Genomic DNA, 15,746 nt, shown 5'->3' with positions numbered 1-15,746 from the left:
TTCTTTAAGATACTGTGTTATTATCTTTCTAGTTTTCTGAGAGTGGCGAGACATGTTCACAAAGAAAACCCAAGGCTAGTAGCACAATTTAAAAAAAATCTATTTGCCTTAGAAATGTCGTTTCCAATGTCAGTTTAGTTCTAATCAAATTGTACTTGGATTTGGAGGGACGCCAGTCCTGTGCTTGGCAGGCACGTGGAAGCTTATGGTAGCACTGCTTTTCCACTGCAGCTGACCTTGTCTTGAACTAGAAATAATCAAGGCCTGTACAAATCCTGCAACAGAGTCCCCCTTTTTCTCTCTCAAAAGTCAGATTGTTTTCGAAAGCTGTGGATTTCTTCACTCATCAGAGAGTAAATTAGTCCAGGAGAAATCATAAGGAGGAGGTTTGGATGAAAGCATTCGTTCATGCTTTAAGGAAAGATGTTGGAGGCTTACTAGATGTACTGGAGGGTGTTTTAGCCCTTCTCTGGGAGGTGGGGATGGGGAAGGGAGTGTGTGGGGCAGTAGGTCTGTGTGAGGGCAGGCTTGGGCTTTTCCCTTCCTTGTGTTTTCTTGGCAAAAGCACGGGACTGTGCCTGTCAGTGTGAGGGTGCCATCTGCACTGCACAGCCTGCTAGGCTGTTACAGAATTGCACAAGAATTAATCCGAAATCATACTGCTAAACTGTTTTCTGGCTAGCCGTGGTGGCTGCCCGGAGATGCAGCTATTGTGGCGTGCGTCTGGAGCCCAGCGGAAGCCGCAGCCAGCGAAACCGCCTCAGCCTGGCACTGCGACTGTAATCCCCAGCAGGAGCAGCTCATTGGGTAGATGACCTGATCAGATGCAAGCTGCTGAAAAGGGTAATTGTTTTTTTGAAATTAAATTTGTGTTTAAAAATAAAAAAAAGTAGCTGTAGAGGTTGCGTGTAGAGGAGGAGAACTGGACAAATCTAGTTACAGCAGTGATATATTTCCTCAACTTAATTTAATTCCAGTTTTCCATTTGCTGTCTACTCATTACATGCAAACTGGAAGTGACAGTCTGCAGCACTGAAACAAAGTTTTCCGCATATGTATTTTTGAATAGAATTTTTTTTTTTGATTTACAGTAAAGTAAGTTATCTACTGAAAATATAACATCTTGGAGTCCATTTGGTAATTTAGTGACTGATTTTGCTGGGTGTTTAAAGCTAAGGGCTTAATGGTCATATTTAATAGTTAGACATGAATTGAAGTGATGCTGATACCTTTTCATCAGTATCTTAATAGGACTTTGGAATAAAATCTGGACCATGTAGATCTGCTCTAGCTTCTGCCACAGTCCTTAGCACATTAAGTGCAAGAGCTAGCCAGGAAGTTTTATTCCCTGGTGTTGCCACTCTTAACACTGAGATACCTACTTGACGTGCCTGAAAGTTTCCTGGTCTCTAAAGGCAAGCATTGGTACACGTGCAAAACATCTGCCTCACTTGTGCTTGCCTGGGGAGCTGGTGCAAATTTAGAATGATAGAATGGTTTGGGTTGGAAGGGACCTTAAAGATCATCTAGTTCCAACCCCCCTGCCACGGGCAGGGACACCTCCACTAGACCAGGTTCTTCAAAGCCCCATCCAGCCTGGCCTTGAACACCTCCAGGGATGGGGAATCCACAGCTTCTCTGGGCAACCTGTTCCAGTGCCTCACTACCCTCACACTAAAGAATTTCTTCCTAATCTAAATCTCCCCTCTTTCAGTTTAAAACTGTTACCCCTTGTCCTATTGCTCCGCTCCCTGACAAAGAGTCCCTCCCCATCTCTCCTGCCGGCCCCCTTCAGATACTTCGGGTACCTGTTTAAGTACTCCAGGCGAGTAATGCCTGGGCTCTGCCTGGTTTCTGTGGGCTCTGAGCGTACACACACCTGCTGGCAGTGCTGAGCTCAGTCTAGACCGTGGCAGCCATGGCAACTTTGGAGAAACACTGATGGGAGCGGTGCCCAAACCTTACGTAAGAACGATTGAGTTACAGCGGCAGGGAGCGGGTGCTCCTGTCCCTGGCCGGGTGACTGGTGCATGCCCCTGCCTCTCCCGGGCAAAGCGGGTTCTCAGGGTGGGAGCTGATCCATGATGGGGGGGGAAAGGCTTGGCAATGCGCTGGGTGGCCAGTTGCTGCAGCTTGGCTGCTGAGCAGCATCTTGTGTAATTGTTGTAACTTGCATATCTGTAATTGCCTGTCCTTTTTACATCTTAATACAGGTATGTATAATTATAGTGATTGTTATCATTAATATTAAATTATATCATTAGCTGACACCGCTGAACACTAATGATTAAGGCATCCAGAAAAGGAGTTAGTCTTTCTGCAGAAGTGGCACTGTTACAAAGGTACTCTGGATTTGTCTTGTGCTTTGTTTGCTTTCGTTTATAAAGATGGCTTTTATTCCATTATTGAGTCATTAAAGTATTTTATGAAGGCTTGTTTCTTCTGCCCTCGAAGGCCATCAAGGGCTACTGAAAGTACCATATATTTATGGCTTACTTGGAGACAACTGCCCAGCTGGCACTTAAAGAAAAGCAGGAGACAATCATTTGGACTACCTGGTGTTTACTGTAACAGTGTAGGGGGTTGTTTTGATGCTAACCTTGGGGAGAGGTTGCTATATGGTATGATTTGTAGGCATTGAGTTTGAATTTAACTTGTAAATTGGCTCATTCTGAAGTAGAGTTTAAAAAAAAAAAAAATAAATCACTGATATTCCTTCAGAAGGAGTTGGGCTGGAAAGTGAGGTATTGACTTTTACGCTTTTTTTGAAAAGTTGGGGTATTGGTATGACTGTGTGTTTCAGAAGTTAAAAAGCAGGGTAAAAGCATACTAAAACAACTCTCAGACTTGTCATACTTGTTTCGCTGGCCACCAAAAACCTCTTTGGAAATGCTGAGAAGGACATTACAGAGCTACATGTGTTCTAAAGGTTACTGAATGATAACCCAATAAATATGAGCTTTTATTCATTTTATTCAATATTTTATTTAGAGCCACAGACTGTGTCGCCCCAGGCAGCAGAGGTGCAGGGGCCATTGTGCTGAGATGTGCTGGCAACAGAACAGAAACTCTTAATGGCTGATGGTTGCTGGCATGAGCTGAAAGGCTTATTCCTGTGTCCTTATTGCTGTGTTAACAAGAGATAGACGTGACATTTGTCATATCAGCCACTTTCATATTCTTAAACCTCACTGAGAGGTAAAGAGTTAATATACCAATCAGCTATTTCAGATGAGTGCATTTAGATGCTATAGTTGTGGTCTCATTTGGAGTGCAAACGCTCATAGAAGCAAGCACGCTTCCAATGTGTGCTAGCAAGAATTCTGAAAAGTTAATGCAATCAGAAGTACTAGGTGTCTGTTGGATGGAATCTGTTCGGCTTTCTTTACTCCTTCCTTGTTGTGACGGAATATGTTTAATGGGAGTGTTTGAGTGTAAATATAATGGAATAGAAAGGAGAGGGAATCACAGAATCACAGAGGTTGGAAGGGACCTCTTAAGATCATCTAGTCCAACCAATGAAAAAAAAAAAAACAAACAAAAAAACAAAAAACACACACACAACACAAAAAAACAAAAACAAAACCACCACACACGCAACCCACACACACACCACCACACCACCCAACACTAATCCATATTCCCAAGCACTATGTCAACTCCTCTCTTGAATACCTCCAGGGATGGTGCCTCAACCACCTCCCTGGGCAGCCCATTCCAATGCCTGACAACCCTTTCAGTAAAGAAATATTTCCTAATATCTAACCTGAACTTCCCCTGGCGTAACTTGAGGCCATTGCCTCTTGTCCTATCATCTGTAACTTGGGAGAAGAGACCGACCCCCGCCTCTCTACAGCCTCCTTTCAGGTACTTGTAGAGAGCAATAAGGTCTCCCCTCAGCCTCCTCTTCCCCAGGCTGAACAACCCCAGCTCCCTCAGCCTCTCCTCGTAAGACTTGTGCTCCAGACCCCTCACCAGCTTCGTTGCCCTTCTCTGGACCTGCTCCAGCACCTCAATGTCTTTCCTGTGGTAGGGGGCCCAAAACTGGACGCAGTACTCGAGGTGGGGTCTCACCAGTGCCGAGTACAGGGGGACGATCACCTCTCGGGTCCTACTCACTACACTGTTCTTGATACAGGCCAGGATGCTGTTGGCCTTTTTGGCCACCTGGGCACACTGCTGGCTCATGTTCAGCCTGCTGTCGACCAACACCCCCAGGTCCTTTTCTGCCAGGCAGCTCTCCAGCCATTCTTCCCCAAGCCTGTAGCGCTGCCTGGGGTTGCTGTGACCCAAATCATGATGCCAAAGTAACATCAGGAAGCTGTTTTCTCTTTTTCTGGTTTTGGAGAGTGTTTGTTTGTTTCCCAGTTTATATTGCCTGCTATATTTTATTAAATGTTTTATTAGGTGCTCTTGGATTTAATATTTCATATACTCGCATGTGAAACTTAATTGCATGCAATTAAATAGGCTTAGTGTAGTAAGAGAGGAGTATTGGAAAGTCTTGGGTTTACAGGTTAACTTGTTTCCTACTCAGCACTGCATGTGGTTTGAGTCACATTTGAATTTGTGCTTTTCTGAGCAAGGTGAACACAGTCCTTTCCCCACAGTAGAGTTTAATGAAAAAGAACTTTACGTGGGACTTCACTGTCATGTTTTCTTTTTTCCAGCACTCAGCTTCTGGCTAGTTATTGCTATCTGAATGATAATTCTGTGATTTTTTTCTTTTTTCCCCCCCCCCCATAAAACAAGAATAATTTGATGTTTTACCCTTTACAGGTCACTCTTAGAAGTTTGCTTATTGCTGTTCTGTACAGGTGCTGAGACAGTATATGTGTGTGTATATATATATATATTTGTGGTAAGTAGGACTCAGGAGGTGATCGTCCCCCTGTACTCGGCACTGGTGAGGCCCCACCTTGAGTACTGTGTCCAGTTTTGGGCCCCTTACCACAAAAAAGACATTGAGGTGCTGGAGCGGGTCCAGAGAAGGGCAATGAAGCTTGTGAGGGGTCTGGAGAGTAAGCCTTATGAGGAGAGGCTGAGGGACCTGGGGTTGTTCAGCCTGGAGAAGAGGAGGCTGAGGGGAGACCTTATTGCTCTCTACAACTACCTGAAAGCAGGTTGTAGAGAGGTGGGGGTTGGTCTCTTCTCCCAAGTCATAGGCGATAGGACAAGAGGAAATGACCTCAAGTTGCACCGGGAGAGGTTCAGATTGGACATCTGGAAAAATTTTTACACTGAAAGGGTTATTAAGCATCAGAATGGGCTGCCCAGGGCTGCCTGGTTGAGGCACCATCCCTGGAGGTATTTAAAAGATGGGTTGACATAGTGCTCAGTAACATGGTTTAGTGATGGGTTGTTGTGTGTGGTTGTGTGTTTTTTTTAATCAGAGTTAGGTTGATGGTTGGACTAGATGATCTTAAAGGTCCCTTCCAACCTAGATGATTCTATGATTCTACCCTTTGTTAGAGTAATATTTGCAATACTTCACATAGACATGCAAAATAAAAAATTCACTGGTCTCGTTTTGTTTAGTATATGAAATGAGATTAAGGGATGGCTTGATCATAGATGTGTGGAAATTCTGTGGAAAAATTAGATGAAATACAGGCTCTTAAATGAACAGAGATAAAATTGTTCAGTAGCTGATAAGGATGTATTGGTGTATATCTATCCATCTATACCCTTAAATATCCATATATATCTAAATAATATATGTTTAAATCACTGGGACGGTTTTCTATCCTAAAAATAAACTAAAATAGGATGTTTTTCAAAGGGATATTATGATATTATCTAGTTTAAACAGGAATAAATTCTGGGAAGTCTGATGTCTTGCATAATACAGGGTATTGACCCCTGATTGCTATAGTCCCTGAACTGTATTATCTGAGTCTGTTCTAGCCGCCAATATTTTTAGCAGAGACATCGTGCACCTATTCTACTGAGAGATTAGTTCCAGTACAATACAGGTCATTACTGTGCCACCACTAGCTATTTTAGCCCTCCCTAATTAGACAGCTTGTCCCAGTGTGCTGAGGCAGAATAGATTTAGGGGATTAAGTTTCATGTGTGTGGCCTGGAGGTTCTGCAAAGTACATGTAAACAAGAGTTGGGTGTGTTCATGCTTCAGAGAGGAGGAGAGCGAAGGATGCAAGGCAAAATGTTGTTTGGGAAGTTGCCACATCTAAGAAGATGTGATTGGGAATACGTAGAAAACACCTGATTGTATATAATTAAGTGAGTAGCCTGAAAAACAGGTGAGATGGGGCCATGTTGAAGACAAAAATGGGTGAAGTCAAATTGGTCCTGAAGAAAAATCCTGGTGGCAGACTGCCAGGCTGGGAACTGGGCAAAGAGAGATGACCAAAATGAACTCTTTCACATTTTAAAGCATGGGCGCTGCCTGCTTTGCTGACAGAAGTGACCACATAAAGTCCTTGGAGTGGGAAAGATTTGACTGTAAGCAGAAGGAAAAATCACTTTCCCAATTGATGTGTGGGGTGGTGAGGGAGCAGAATCTGACTTGCATGAGGACTATTACTTGCGGGATCACACATTCAGTGCGAATTGTAAGTCTTTGAGAGCCTGAGGTTCAGGCATCCACTCACACTGCTCATAAGTTGCCAGAAATCAGGTTGAAGGTGAGGCATTTGTTGCTTACTTATTAAGGTCATCACATTAGCTTGGTGCTAAACTAATGAAGAGAGCTATATAGACTTCAGAGCATGAAGTATCCCTTGAGCAGACCTCAGGCTGGGTGATGAAGATCTCTTGTCTGCACATCCTTTTTGGGGAAGATGTCTCTCAAACCTGATGCAGCCATGATCTCTCTCTGGTTGCTACCTCCCAACTCTGTGGCAGAGTGGGACATTGTGTGAGAGCAATTACAAAGTGAGAAGGGTCTCTGTCTTTGGGGTGAAGCTTTCCTGAGGTGGAAAGTCTTGCTTTGTTTTTCCTTTATGCTGCATACGTGCTGGTGAAATGCTACTATTCCCTCTTAGTGCTGCCTTCAGATCTAATGGTAAGTTCAGGGAGGAAGGATACCATCATCACTGTTGGGTCTCTGGATGTTGTGTCACAACCCAGGGGAAGTGATTGAGCCTGTAACAAGCTGCTAGTAGTGACACAGATTTCTATCAGCTCGGCTGGTCTCTGGAAGGGTATCTTGGTGTGGCCTGGTTATGGTCATACATAATGCACTTGAAGCTTGCTGTTGTCCTGGGTTTTATAGCAGAGAGCACTCAGAGGTGCTGCCTGGTGGCACGGCTGGGAGCTTGCTGGGAGGATTCTCATGGGAAGTCTTCACAGGCTGACATCGAAACTGTTTGCTTCACGTCCTGTCATCACTGTAACAATTATCATGCAAATTATTGATATTTTAGGCATGCTGTTCCTCTTTGTGGTTACTCTGAGCCTTGACTTAGTAGTAGAAAGGAGAAAATTATTCGTCACCTGTCATAATTGCATCAATTCCTCAGCGTAGAAAATTAATTTTAAACTTTTTTAAAAAAAGACAGAATTAAAATATATGAAGAAAAACTAATTTTTTTTAACTTGTCAACCTTCCTTCTACAAGTCAGTGCTAAAAGCCTTTCAGAACTGTGGAGGAAGTTGGGTTTTTGGGATGCAGAATGGTTACTTGATTTTGAAAATGAGTTTTCCATCCTGATTTTTTTAGAAAAGGTCTTTCTAGGCTTTCTTGTACTAGAAAACAATGGGAGGGGAGTACCTCTGGAGCTTTAGAAGCCCAGTTTAAGAGTTCGTGCTTGTAAGAACAATTGATTGCCTGTGTGCTGTCTGCACTGGATTAGTGAAAGAATAAGAGTGCTTAGTTTTAAAAAGAAGCTTGGCCCCTGACTGACATCATGGCATTAAAATAAGGCAGTGGAATAAGCTACCAAGTTGGCATTTATGGGCAGAATGCTCAATTTTTCCAGTTGTGTAGAGTGCTTTTAGGAAAGGCGTATGATTGGCTTCTCTTTGAAGACTTTCTCACCCTACCTAGAAACAAACGCTGTTTTATTATAAAATATTCATTAGTCTAGAACAAAATAACTTTTTTACAAGCTTAGGTATGTTTTTGTCAGGTTTTGTGTTTAGTGAACACAGGTGCTAGTGGATCAAATTGTTTGTTAGTGAAGGATCTATGTAAGTCCTGAATTATTTTTACTGTTCTTATTCATTTAAGGGGAAAAAAACCTTATGATAATTATTATGTTGTTAGAGAGAAAATCTGTGACCTATATTACACACTCCATGTCATTAAATGCAGATACTGTTTGTAGAATATATGTGCTTATTTTACACATCATATAATTGTTCCTTTTAACGATTCTCTTCAAAGGTTTGTTTAATTTCCACTCCACACTAGAGGGTATGCTGACAAGGGAGGTACCTTCTGATCTTTAACGAATTTTCTGTAAAGGAAGCAGTGTGCAGAAAACCTTACAAATAAATTACGGTTATTCTCTAGTGTCACACACTGGGATATAATGATACCTTTAGAACAAAAATTCTGAAAAATACTCCTGATGGCAATGTACGTCCCTGGGTGAAAAATTTGTAATCTGCAATAAAAAGAAGATATATCGTGCTCTGTGTGACTTTCTTACAGGATACTTATCACTTGAACTAAAGTATGTTTGTGCTGATATAATTTGAATTAACCTGAAGTCCACTCAGAGTTGTTGGAGGCCATCTCTCTCTGCATCAGCAAGCATTGGCACTGCCACAGCATATCAGTAGGTAGCTTTGGGCCCTTATGTTTCCATTAGTTTTTGGAACAAGTTTCATGTGTGTTGAGTGGAGCGTTTTGGCTTAGTTTCCTCTGGAAAGGGTATAATTTGTGCACACTGAAACTGGTTGGTGATCCAAACCAACATGTGGTAAGTGAAGCTGTTGGGGAAATTTGCTTCAAGACAGCACAGACACCAAACCAAACACTAATGTAGATATAGCCCTTAGAGCATGGAATATGAAATAAATATGTGCCTTTAAAGTATATTTTGTGTATATAGATCTTCAACTTTGACATTGTGTAACTGAATCTACACCAAGCTAAATATAGGTACTTGAAGTTTGATATAAATGGAGAATCTATATTAAATATTCCATGATTTTGTTTGAATGTAGTTGTACCGCTGATGTTTTATCACCCATATATAGTCTTATTTGTCCCCTGTCTTTTAAGCTGCACACACTTATTTTTATTTTATTTTGTGCTGCTTTGAGAACTTGGAAGCACCATTTTTTTTTTCTTAAAAAAAAAGAGGTAATTTAAAAAACAAATTACTAGCTAATTACAGCTAGAATGATATGTTATGCTGGCTAGAGTTTTTCTTCCTGATAGTTACCCATTTAACCAATTGAATTGCAAACTTCCACAATCTTCTTTAGTCATGGAGCTAGTACATGAAGTCAATTTTGACAAGACTACAAGAGTATTAAGAATGAAGAGGAATTAATAAAATGATAGAATACATGAAGTGTGAGATGGCTGTGTCCTATGAAGTAGTTTGTCAGAAACTGAACAAATGGAAATAAAAGGTGGAATTTGTTTCAGTGGGGAAACAATGAGGAATGACACTACTACATTTAGAACTTCTTAGAAATTGTTCTTTTTATTTTTCTCTGAAGGTATACTGCTTTTCTGAAACCAAACATTTCACAGAAGTATTCTGTCTGTGGCAAAGCTCCTTTCATGTCAAAGGAAAAGAAGAAATGTGAGCCTTCTCCTTGCTCTCATAGCAAGGAGGCTTTCATTTAAGATGATACTTGGGGTTTGGGTGTCTGTGCTCCCAAATTTCTACTTAAACTATCCTGTATTTTTTTTTAATATTTCTGTTGCTATTTAAAAAAAAATCCATTTTTATGACGAAAACAAGAAAAAATCTAATAAAGCTGGAAATTTTGATTTCAAAGACATAAATGGATCATGCAAGTTAATGTTTGGTAATGGATGGTACACATACAGAAACGCTTGGCTTTCTAAGCAAGTGGTCAGCTTGAAGTTGGTAGGTGAACCTTCAGGGAAGGTAACATCATTTGCATGAAGAGTTGTATGAGTGGGGTTCTGATGCATTCAGTACTGTGGCTCAGACAGCTGGAAGCTTCCAGGCTTGATGAAAAGTTCTGATGTTTTCAGTCAGTAAGGAATTCTTTTCAGCTCTCTTAGTACATTGTTTGTATTGTCCTGTTTCTGATGACAAGAATTTCTAATAGTTCTTTTTGTCTCTTCCAAAACAGAATTAGACCACAGCTAGCCAAAGAGAAGATTGAAGGATGCCATATTTGTACATCTGTCACACCTGGTGAACCTCAAGTGTTCTTGGGAAAAGATAAGGCCTTCACTTTTGATTACGTCTTTAACATTGACTCACAGCAAGAAGAGATCTATATACAGTGTATAGAAAAACTGATTGAAGGTTGCTTTGAAGGCTATAATGCCACCGTTTTTGCTTATGGCCAAGTAAGCTTTACAATTTTATTTTTAAGTATTTATTTTGGAGTAAACAGTTTCTTGTAGCTGATCTTTCTCTTAAATTTTGGAATGGGTGAACCTGTTTTTTAATGTCTTAGTTTTATTTTAAATGAGGTCCTGTAGGAGACTGTTTAGGAGTCTATATAGATTCTGTGTAGAACAACAATTGAAACACAAAAGATATAGGTATAGCTATAGGGGCGTGTGTATAGGTATAGCTATAGGGGCATGAAGTAGGTCTGAATTAATAGTAATACTGGAAATAGCATGAGTCCATATAATTCCTGAATTTAGCCCAATGCAGCAATACAAATTAGTGACTTAATCAGTTGATACATAGACAGAGATTGCACTGAGACTCTTTTCTGAACAATCATTCATCCCTTTGCATTTTCAGATGCTTTTGGGAAGAGAAGTTTATTTTAAAATAGTCCTAGGGAACTTCAGGCCACATTGTTTGTTTGTGGACAAAATGTAGAGATCAGATTCCAAAGTCAGAGAGCTTTTCATAGAGAACACACCCTCTCAGTACACTGGGCCCACATTTTACTTTTCAAAGCTGAAATATCATTGAGCACAGTGTAGAGAATGTGCTGTTTTCTTCTGAATATTCCTTTAGGAATTGATTGCACAAAATTTGGTCTTGGATGCTGAATTTAATCACTGGTAAATGTTATATCTCAAGTTATCTGGGTGAAGTCTAGTCCTAGTGAGACAAAGCAGTTTGCAGATCCAGTTTAGTAGATTATGTTCAGCTGTGTGATACTATCTTGGTCTTAGACCTGACCCACTAATTAAGTGAAAACACAGCACTACCTTGTCTTCTAGAGGACTTTGCTTTTAATTAAACTGCTTTCCTAGAGAAGGTACAGCTTGTATTCTTCAGTCCTGTCTATAACTTGAGAACAATGGTAATATTCTGCCTGAGATATTCAGACATCATAATTAAGGAGTCATTTGATCTATTTCAGTAAAGAATTGCAAATGCTGCTTCTACCCTCAAAATATATGCTTTAATTAACAGTCTTGGTTGAAAACATTAACTATTCTTTTGACCTTAGATGATAGCTCAAGGCTGATGTAAGCAGCTTAGGGGAAGCTTGTAGGGGAAAGGTTACCCAAGAAAGCAGGGACCAGTTCAATCTTTTATGTGATCTGTGGATTAACAGTAGAGTTTGTCCATTTTCTACTGTCCTGTTGTTGTGCATGTTAGTATTATAAAGAGGACAAACTAAAGTAGCGGTAATCATCTAGCGCTAGTGCTCACAAACTGCATTTCCCTGTGATAATTAGGTCCAAATAATGTGTTCTAGTGACTACTCCTTTTTCATTTTAGACAGGTGCTGGCAAAACATACACCATGGGCACTGGATTTGATGTCAACATAACAGAAGAGGAACAAGGCATTATATCACGTGCTGTTAAGCATCTTTTCAGATGTATTGAAGAAAAAAAACAAGCTGCTATTAAACAAGGACTTCCACCTCCAGATTTTAAAGTGAATGCACAGTTCTTAGAGGTAAATATGATCTGTGTTTGTAACTTCATGCATTTTTTTTTTTTTTTTAGAAAGCCAAGTAAACAATTTTTCTGATTGCTACTTTTGCATTCACTTCCCACGAGGTGTTTTGAATTAATCTTCAAGATTTCAAAAAGAAATTTTGTGGAGTTTGCTTCAGCTCTTCAATTATGAAAAAGAGCCTTTTTATCTTATTCCAATTATTTTATGAACTTCCTTTATAGAATTATTTTGAAGTGTAGAAATAGTCGTTAGACATCATTTGTCCCTTTCTGTGGTACATGTTTGTGGGGCCTGTTGCTCTTGCCTGTCTGTAATTCTTTACAAAACCTTAAAGCAAAGAAACTATAAAAAAAACCCCACAACTCCACCTCTCCCCCTGTCTAGGCCCCCCCCCCCCAAAAAAAAAAAAAAAAATTCAATTGTACTTTGTGCCTTTGTATAGTGACCATGCTTTGCCTGCTTTTGTCACTTTGCCACAGGTTACTGTAGCTTTCAAAATCTGTTCAGGAGACTTGTTAAATAAAGAAGAAACCTAGCATAAAACTGCTTCTTTCTGTGGTCCCCAATGGTTTAGAATTGGGCTTCTCTGTCACTGTTCCCTCTTTCATTAGACCCAGAGAAGACCTGAATCAGTGCGTGGAAAAACTGTTCCCTTTGCGTGTTCCTGTAGACGCAGCTACTGGTGAGAGAGGCCATAAGATCTGTGATCTTTCCAACCAGCAGCAGCTGTTGGTTTAAGTCTTGCAGCTTTTAGGCTGTGTCTCCTGCCCGTGGAACTATTTTTTAAATTGATTGATTTGGGCGTAACGTATTTACATTCACTACCAGGCTGCAAAATCTGATACTTTAAGCACACAGAGAGGAAGAATCAATTTAAGGAAGGACAGATGTAATGTGTATTACTTATTTCAGTAATTGCAACTTTATCTACTTTGGGGGGGAAAACCTCCCACTTTTATAGTACCCTGGACAAAGCGGTGGGTTTTATTACTGCTGAAGTAAACTAGGTCCTTTAGTCATATGTTCCTATAATTGTTTTAAAGATTAGCAAGCTGGCATCAGTTTTGCACTAGTATAGGTTTGTCACTAACCACCTACTAAGCTTAAGCCGAGCTTTTTGTTGTTCTGGCTAATGTTTGCCTAGAGAGAGTCTAGACTTGAGCATGGGCCGTGGGAATGCTGTACTCTCCTGTTCTCTCTGTTTGAACATCGGGGATTCGTAGCTTCATTTCTGCTTAGGCAGCTGCAACAGGGGTAGTGTAAGGAGTAGTAACCAGCGTAGTTTCTGAATTTCTTGTGTTTTTTGACCTAACATTACAAATGTGACTGAGAGTCCCAAAATGCAGAGCGGTAATTGAATGTTATGGTCATAATGGTATGTGGAATTGCAGTCATTACAACATATTTCAGATGAAATGTACATACTAAAACCTGTGTTGTTTATCTAATTTAGAGAAAGGTTAAATGATGTATATAACAGTTTCTTCCTTAACAAAGTGCCATGTCTTTTGGTATGTTTTTTTTAATGGTTCTGAGGCTAAATTGGAGCTTTTCCTCATTTGTTATGTATCATGCACTACTCTTGTATAAGAAAGTACTCTCTTCCTCCCATCCTATCTACCAGTAGGGCTGGATTACATTAATAATAATTTAGTCATTGAACAAGTTGAAGCAGCATTTTCTTTTGCAATAACTTTTAAGTCTGACAGCTGGGTAACTATTGGGAACAGTGACTTCTGTTTACTACTTGCTTGCTTTTCTTTAGCTTGCTCTAGTCTGCCTCTCTTAACTCCTTGCTTTCCTGCTAACTTTTCCAAAACATAGGCACGTGCAGTCCATGTACTTACAGGTGCATTATCAGGATCCTCTCTAAATTGTGGCACCAATTTGTTTGCACTTAGCAAGGTAAAACATTAGTAAGAAGGCTCCTCTTAGAATATTTATGCCTAATAATTAAATGGAATTCCTTTTTACTATGCAAAGAATTAAAAGCATCACATTCACAGATACTGAACCTTTTCTTCCTGGATGGATTTTTACTTCTGAGAAGATAAAGCCTCTTGCTTTCAGTGTATGAGAAAGTATACTGGTGAATACAGATCTATTGCAGTGGTTCTTTGGCTTTTACCTATGGCCTTTGATCAGGGATTTAATCAGTTTGGGCTATGGTCTGCTGAAGTGAACTGGTATAACCAAAGAGAAGACACTGTTCCAGCATATATCAGCAGAGACCTAAGCCATGAGATTCCCAGTGGGACACTGCTGCTTTTTTTTTTTTTTTATGTTTGTCTTTATCTTCATTTGGATTTAAACACCTTTCCTAAAACCCAGAACATTCCTATGAAATGATAGTCCATCTCCTCTAACGCTGATAACTGCGTAGTAATTTCTCATGCCTTTGCTGGTTCTCATATCATTTAGTGACACTAAAATTCTGACATCTTTAATGATACTGCGTTGAAAACCACTAAATATACGTGTACTTGCCTTCAGGAGGCCCAGTGAAACAGATAGTAAACATCAAGCAGCCTGAAATGTGCTAAATAGATGCTCATATGATTGTGCCTGGAAGTTGTAACTAAATCTGGGGCACCGAAGTGTAGGGAGTGTATGGAGGAAGGTGCAAAAGCCCTGCTCAAGAAACTATGACATAGTATTCTTGGCCTGCTGGTTGGTGTCTCTAATAAGCAGCTTGCACAAAAACTGTTATACATTAAATTTGTTCCAGGGCGGGAACAGTTTATCTGCATGAGAGACAGAATTATGAAGGTGTGAGAGAGGAGATGAGAAAAGGTGTGATAGCAGGGAGAGCAAGTGGAGTGAGTTTGAAGTGTTCGGAAGAGGGTGCAGCCAACTGAATCAATAAAAGCCAAGCCCCAGGTCAAAGCTGAAGACCGCATGGGCCTGCCACAGAAACCACTGCCGCAGTTGTTCTGCTGGCACCGAGTGCCTCCCCTTCCCTGGTTCCACCAAAGAATTTCAGTTCTCTCAGATCTGACGATGTGGAGGAAGTTACTGCTGCTTCTGCTCAAAGACAAGCTGGATGAGGCTCTGGGTAACCTGGTCTAGTGGGAGGTGTCCCTTACCTTGGAACTAGATGATTTTTAAGTCCTTTCCAACTCAAAACCATTCTATGATTCTTTGGGTGGTATGACAGTAATCTGGGGAGATGACTTAATTTGCAGCTGCTCTATCATCCTATTGTCCTTTTAAGTTTGGATTCTTCACAGCTTCCTTTTTGAGAGCCTTGGCATTTGGATTTGTAGAACCTTCTGTATGTGCCATGCACAGATTTGTTAGTCTTTGGAAAAATTCCTAAAGTAATATACATTTTTTTTAATATTTTTTTTTCTCCTCAGCTTTACAATGAAGAAATTCTTGATTTATTTGATACCACACGTGATATCGATGCAAAGAATAAAAAATCAAATATTAAAATACATGAAGATTCAGCAGGAGGAATTTATACAGTGGGTGTTACAACCCGAACTGTGAATGGAGAATCAGAGGTGACCATTGAAAATAAATTTCTCTGTAATATACCAACTGCTTTCTAAAATGTTGTCTTTTTTGATAAGCAGTTAAAGAGGTTATGTTTGCTAACATCTGCATCTCAGACAATTTAGGTGTAAAGTTTAGCTGAAACTTTTATTTTCTTTATTTTCTGTAGACTTAAATCTGATAAATATCTGATAATAAGTGCATACCGCTTTCACTTAACGCTAGAAACAGGCTTGC

The 15,746-nt window shown here is 40.2% G+C and overlaps 1 protein-coding gene across 1 annotated transcript in view; it reads left to right on the top strand.

The window, feature by feature from the left end:
- The window catches only part of KIF21A (kinesin family member 21A), a 95,651-nt gene that overhangs the window by 21,801 nt on the left and 58,104 nt on the right, over window positions 1-15,746 (top strand). The window contains exons 2-4 of the mRNA XM_074168115.1: window positions 10,252-10,474; window positions 11,823-12,005; window positions 15,368-15,517. Coding sequence (XP_074024216.1) covers window positions 10,252-10,474; window positions 11,823-12,005; window positions 15,368-15,517 — 556 coding nt within the window. The remainder of the gene's footprint in view (window positions 1-10,251; window positions 10,475-11,822; window positions 12,006-15,367; window positions 15,518-15,746) is intronic.

Source organism: Numenius arquata, chromosome 2, assembly GCF_964106895.1.
Source record: "Numenius arquata chromosome 2, bNumArq3.hap1.1, whole genome shotgun sequence".
Classification (NCBI taxonomy): Eukaryota; Metazoa; Chordata; class Aves; order Charadriiformes; family Scolopacidae; genus Numenius; species Numenius arquata.
This window is presented reverse-complemented; position numbering and strand designations above follow the sequence as displayed.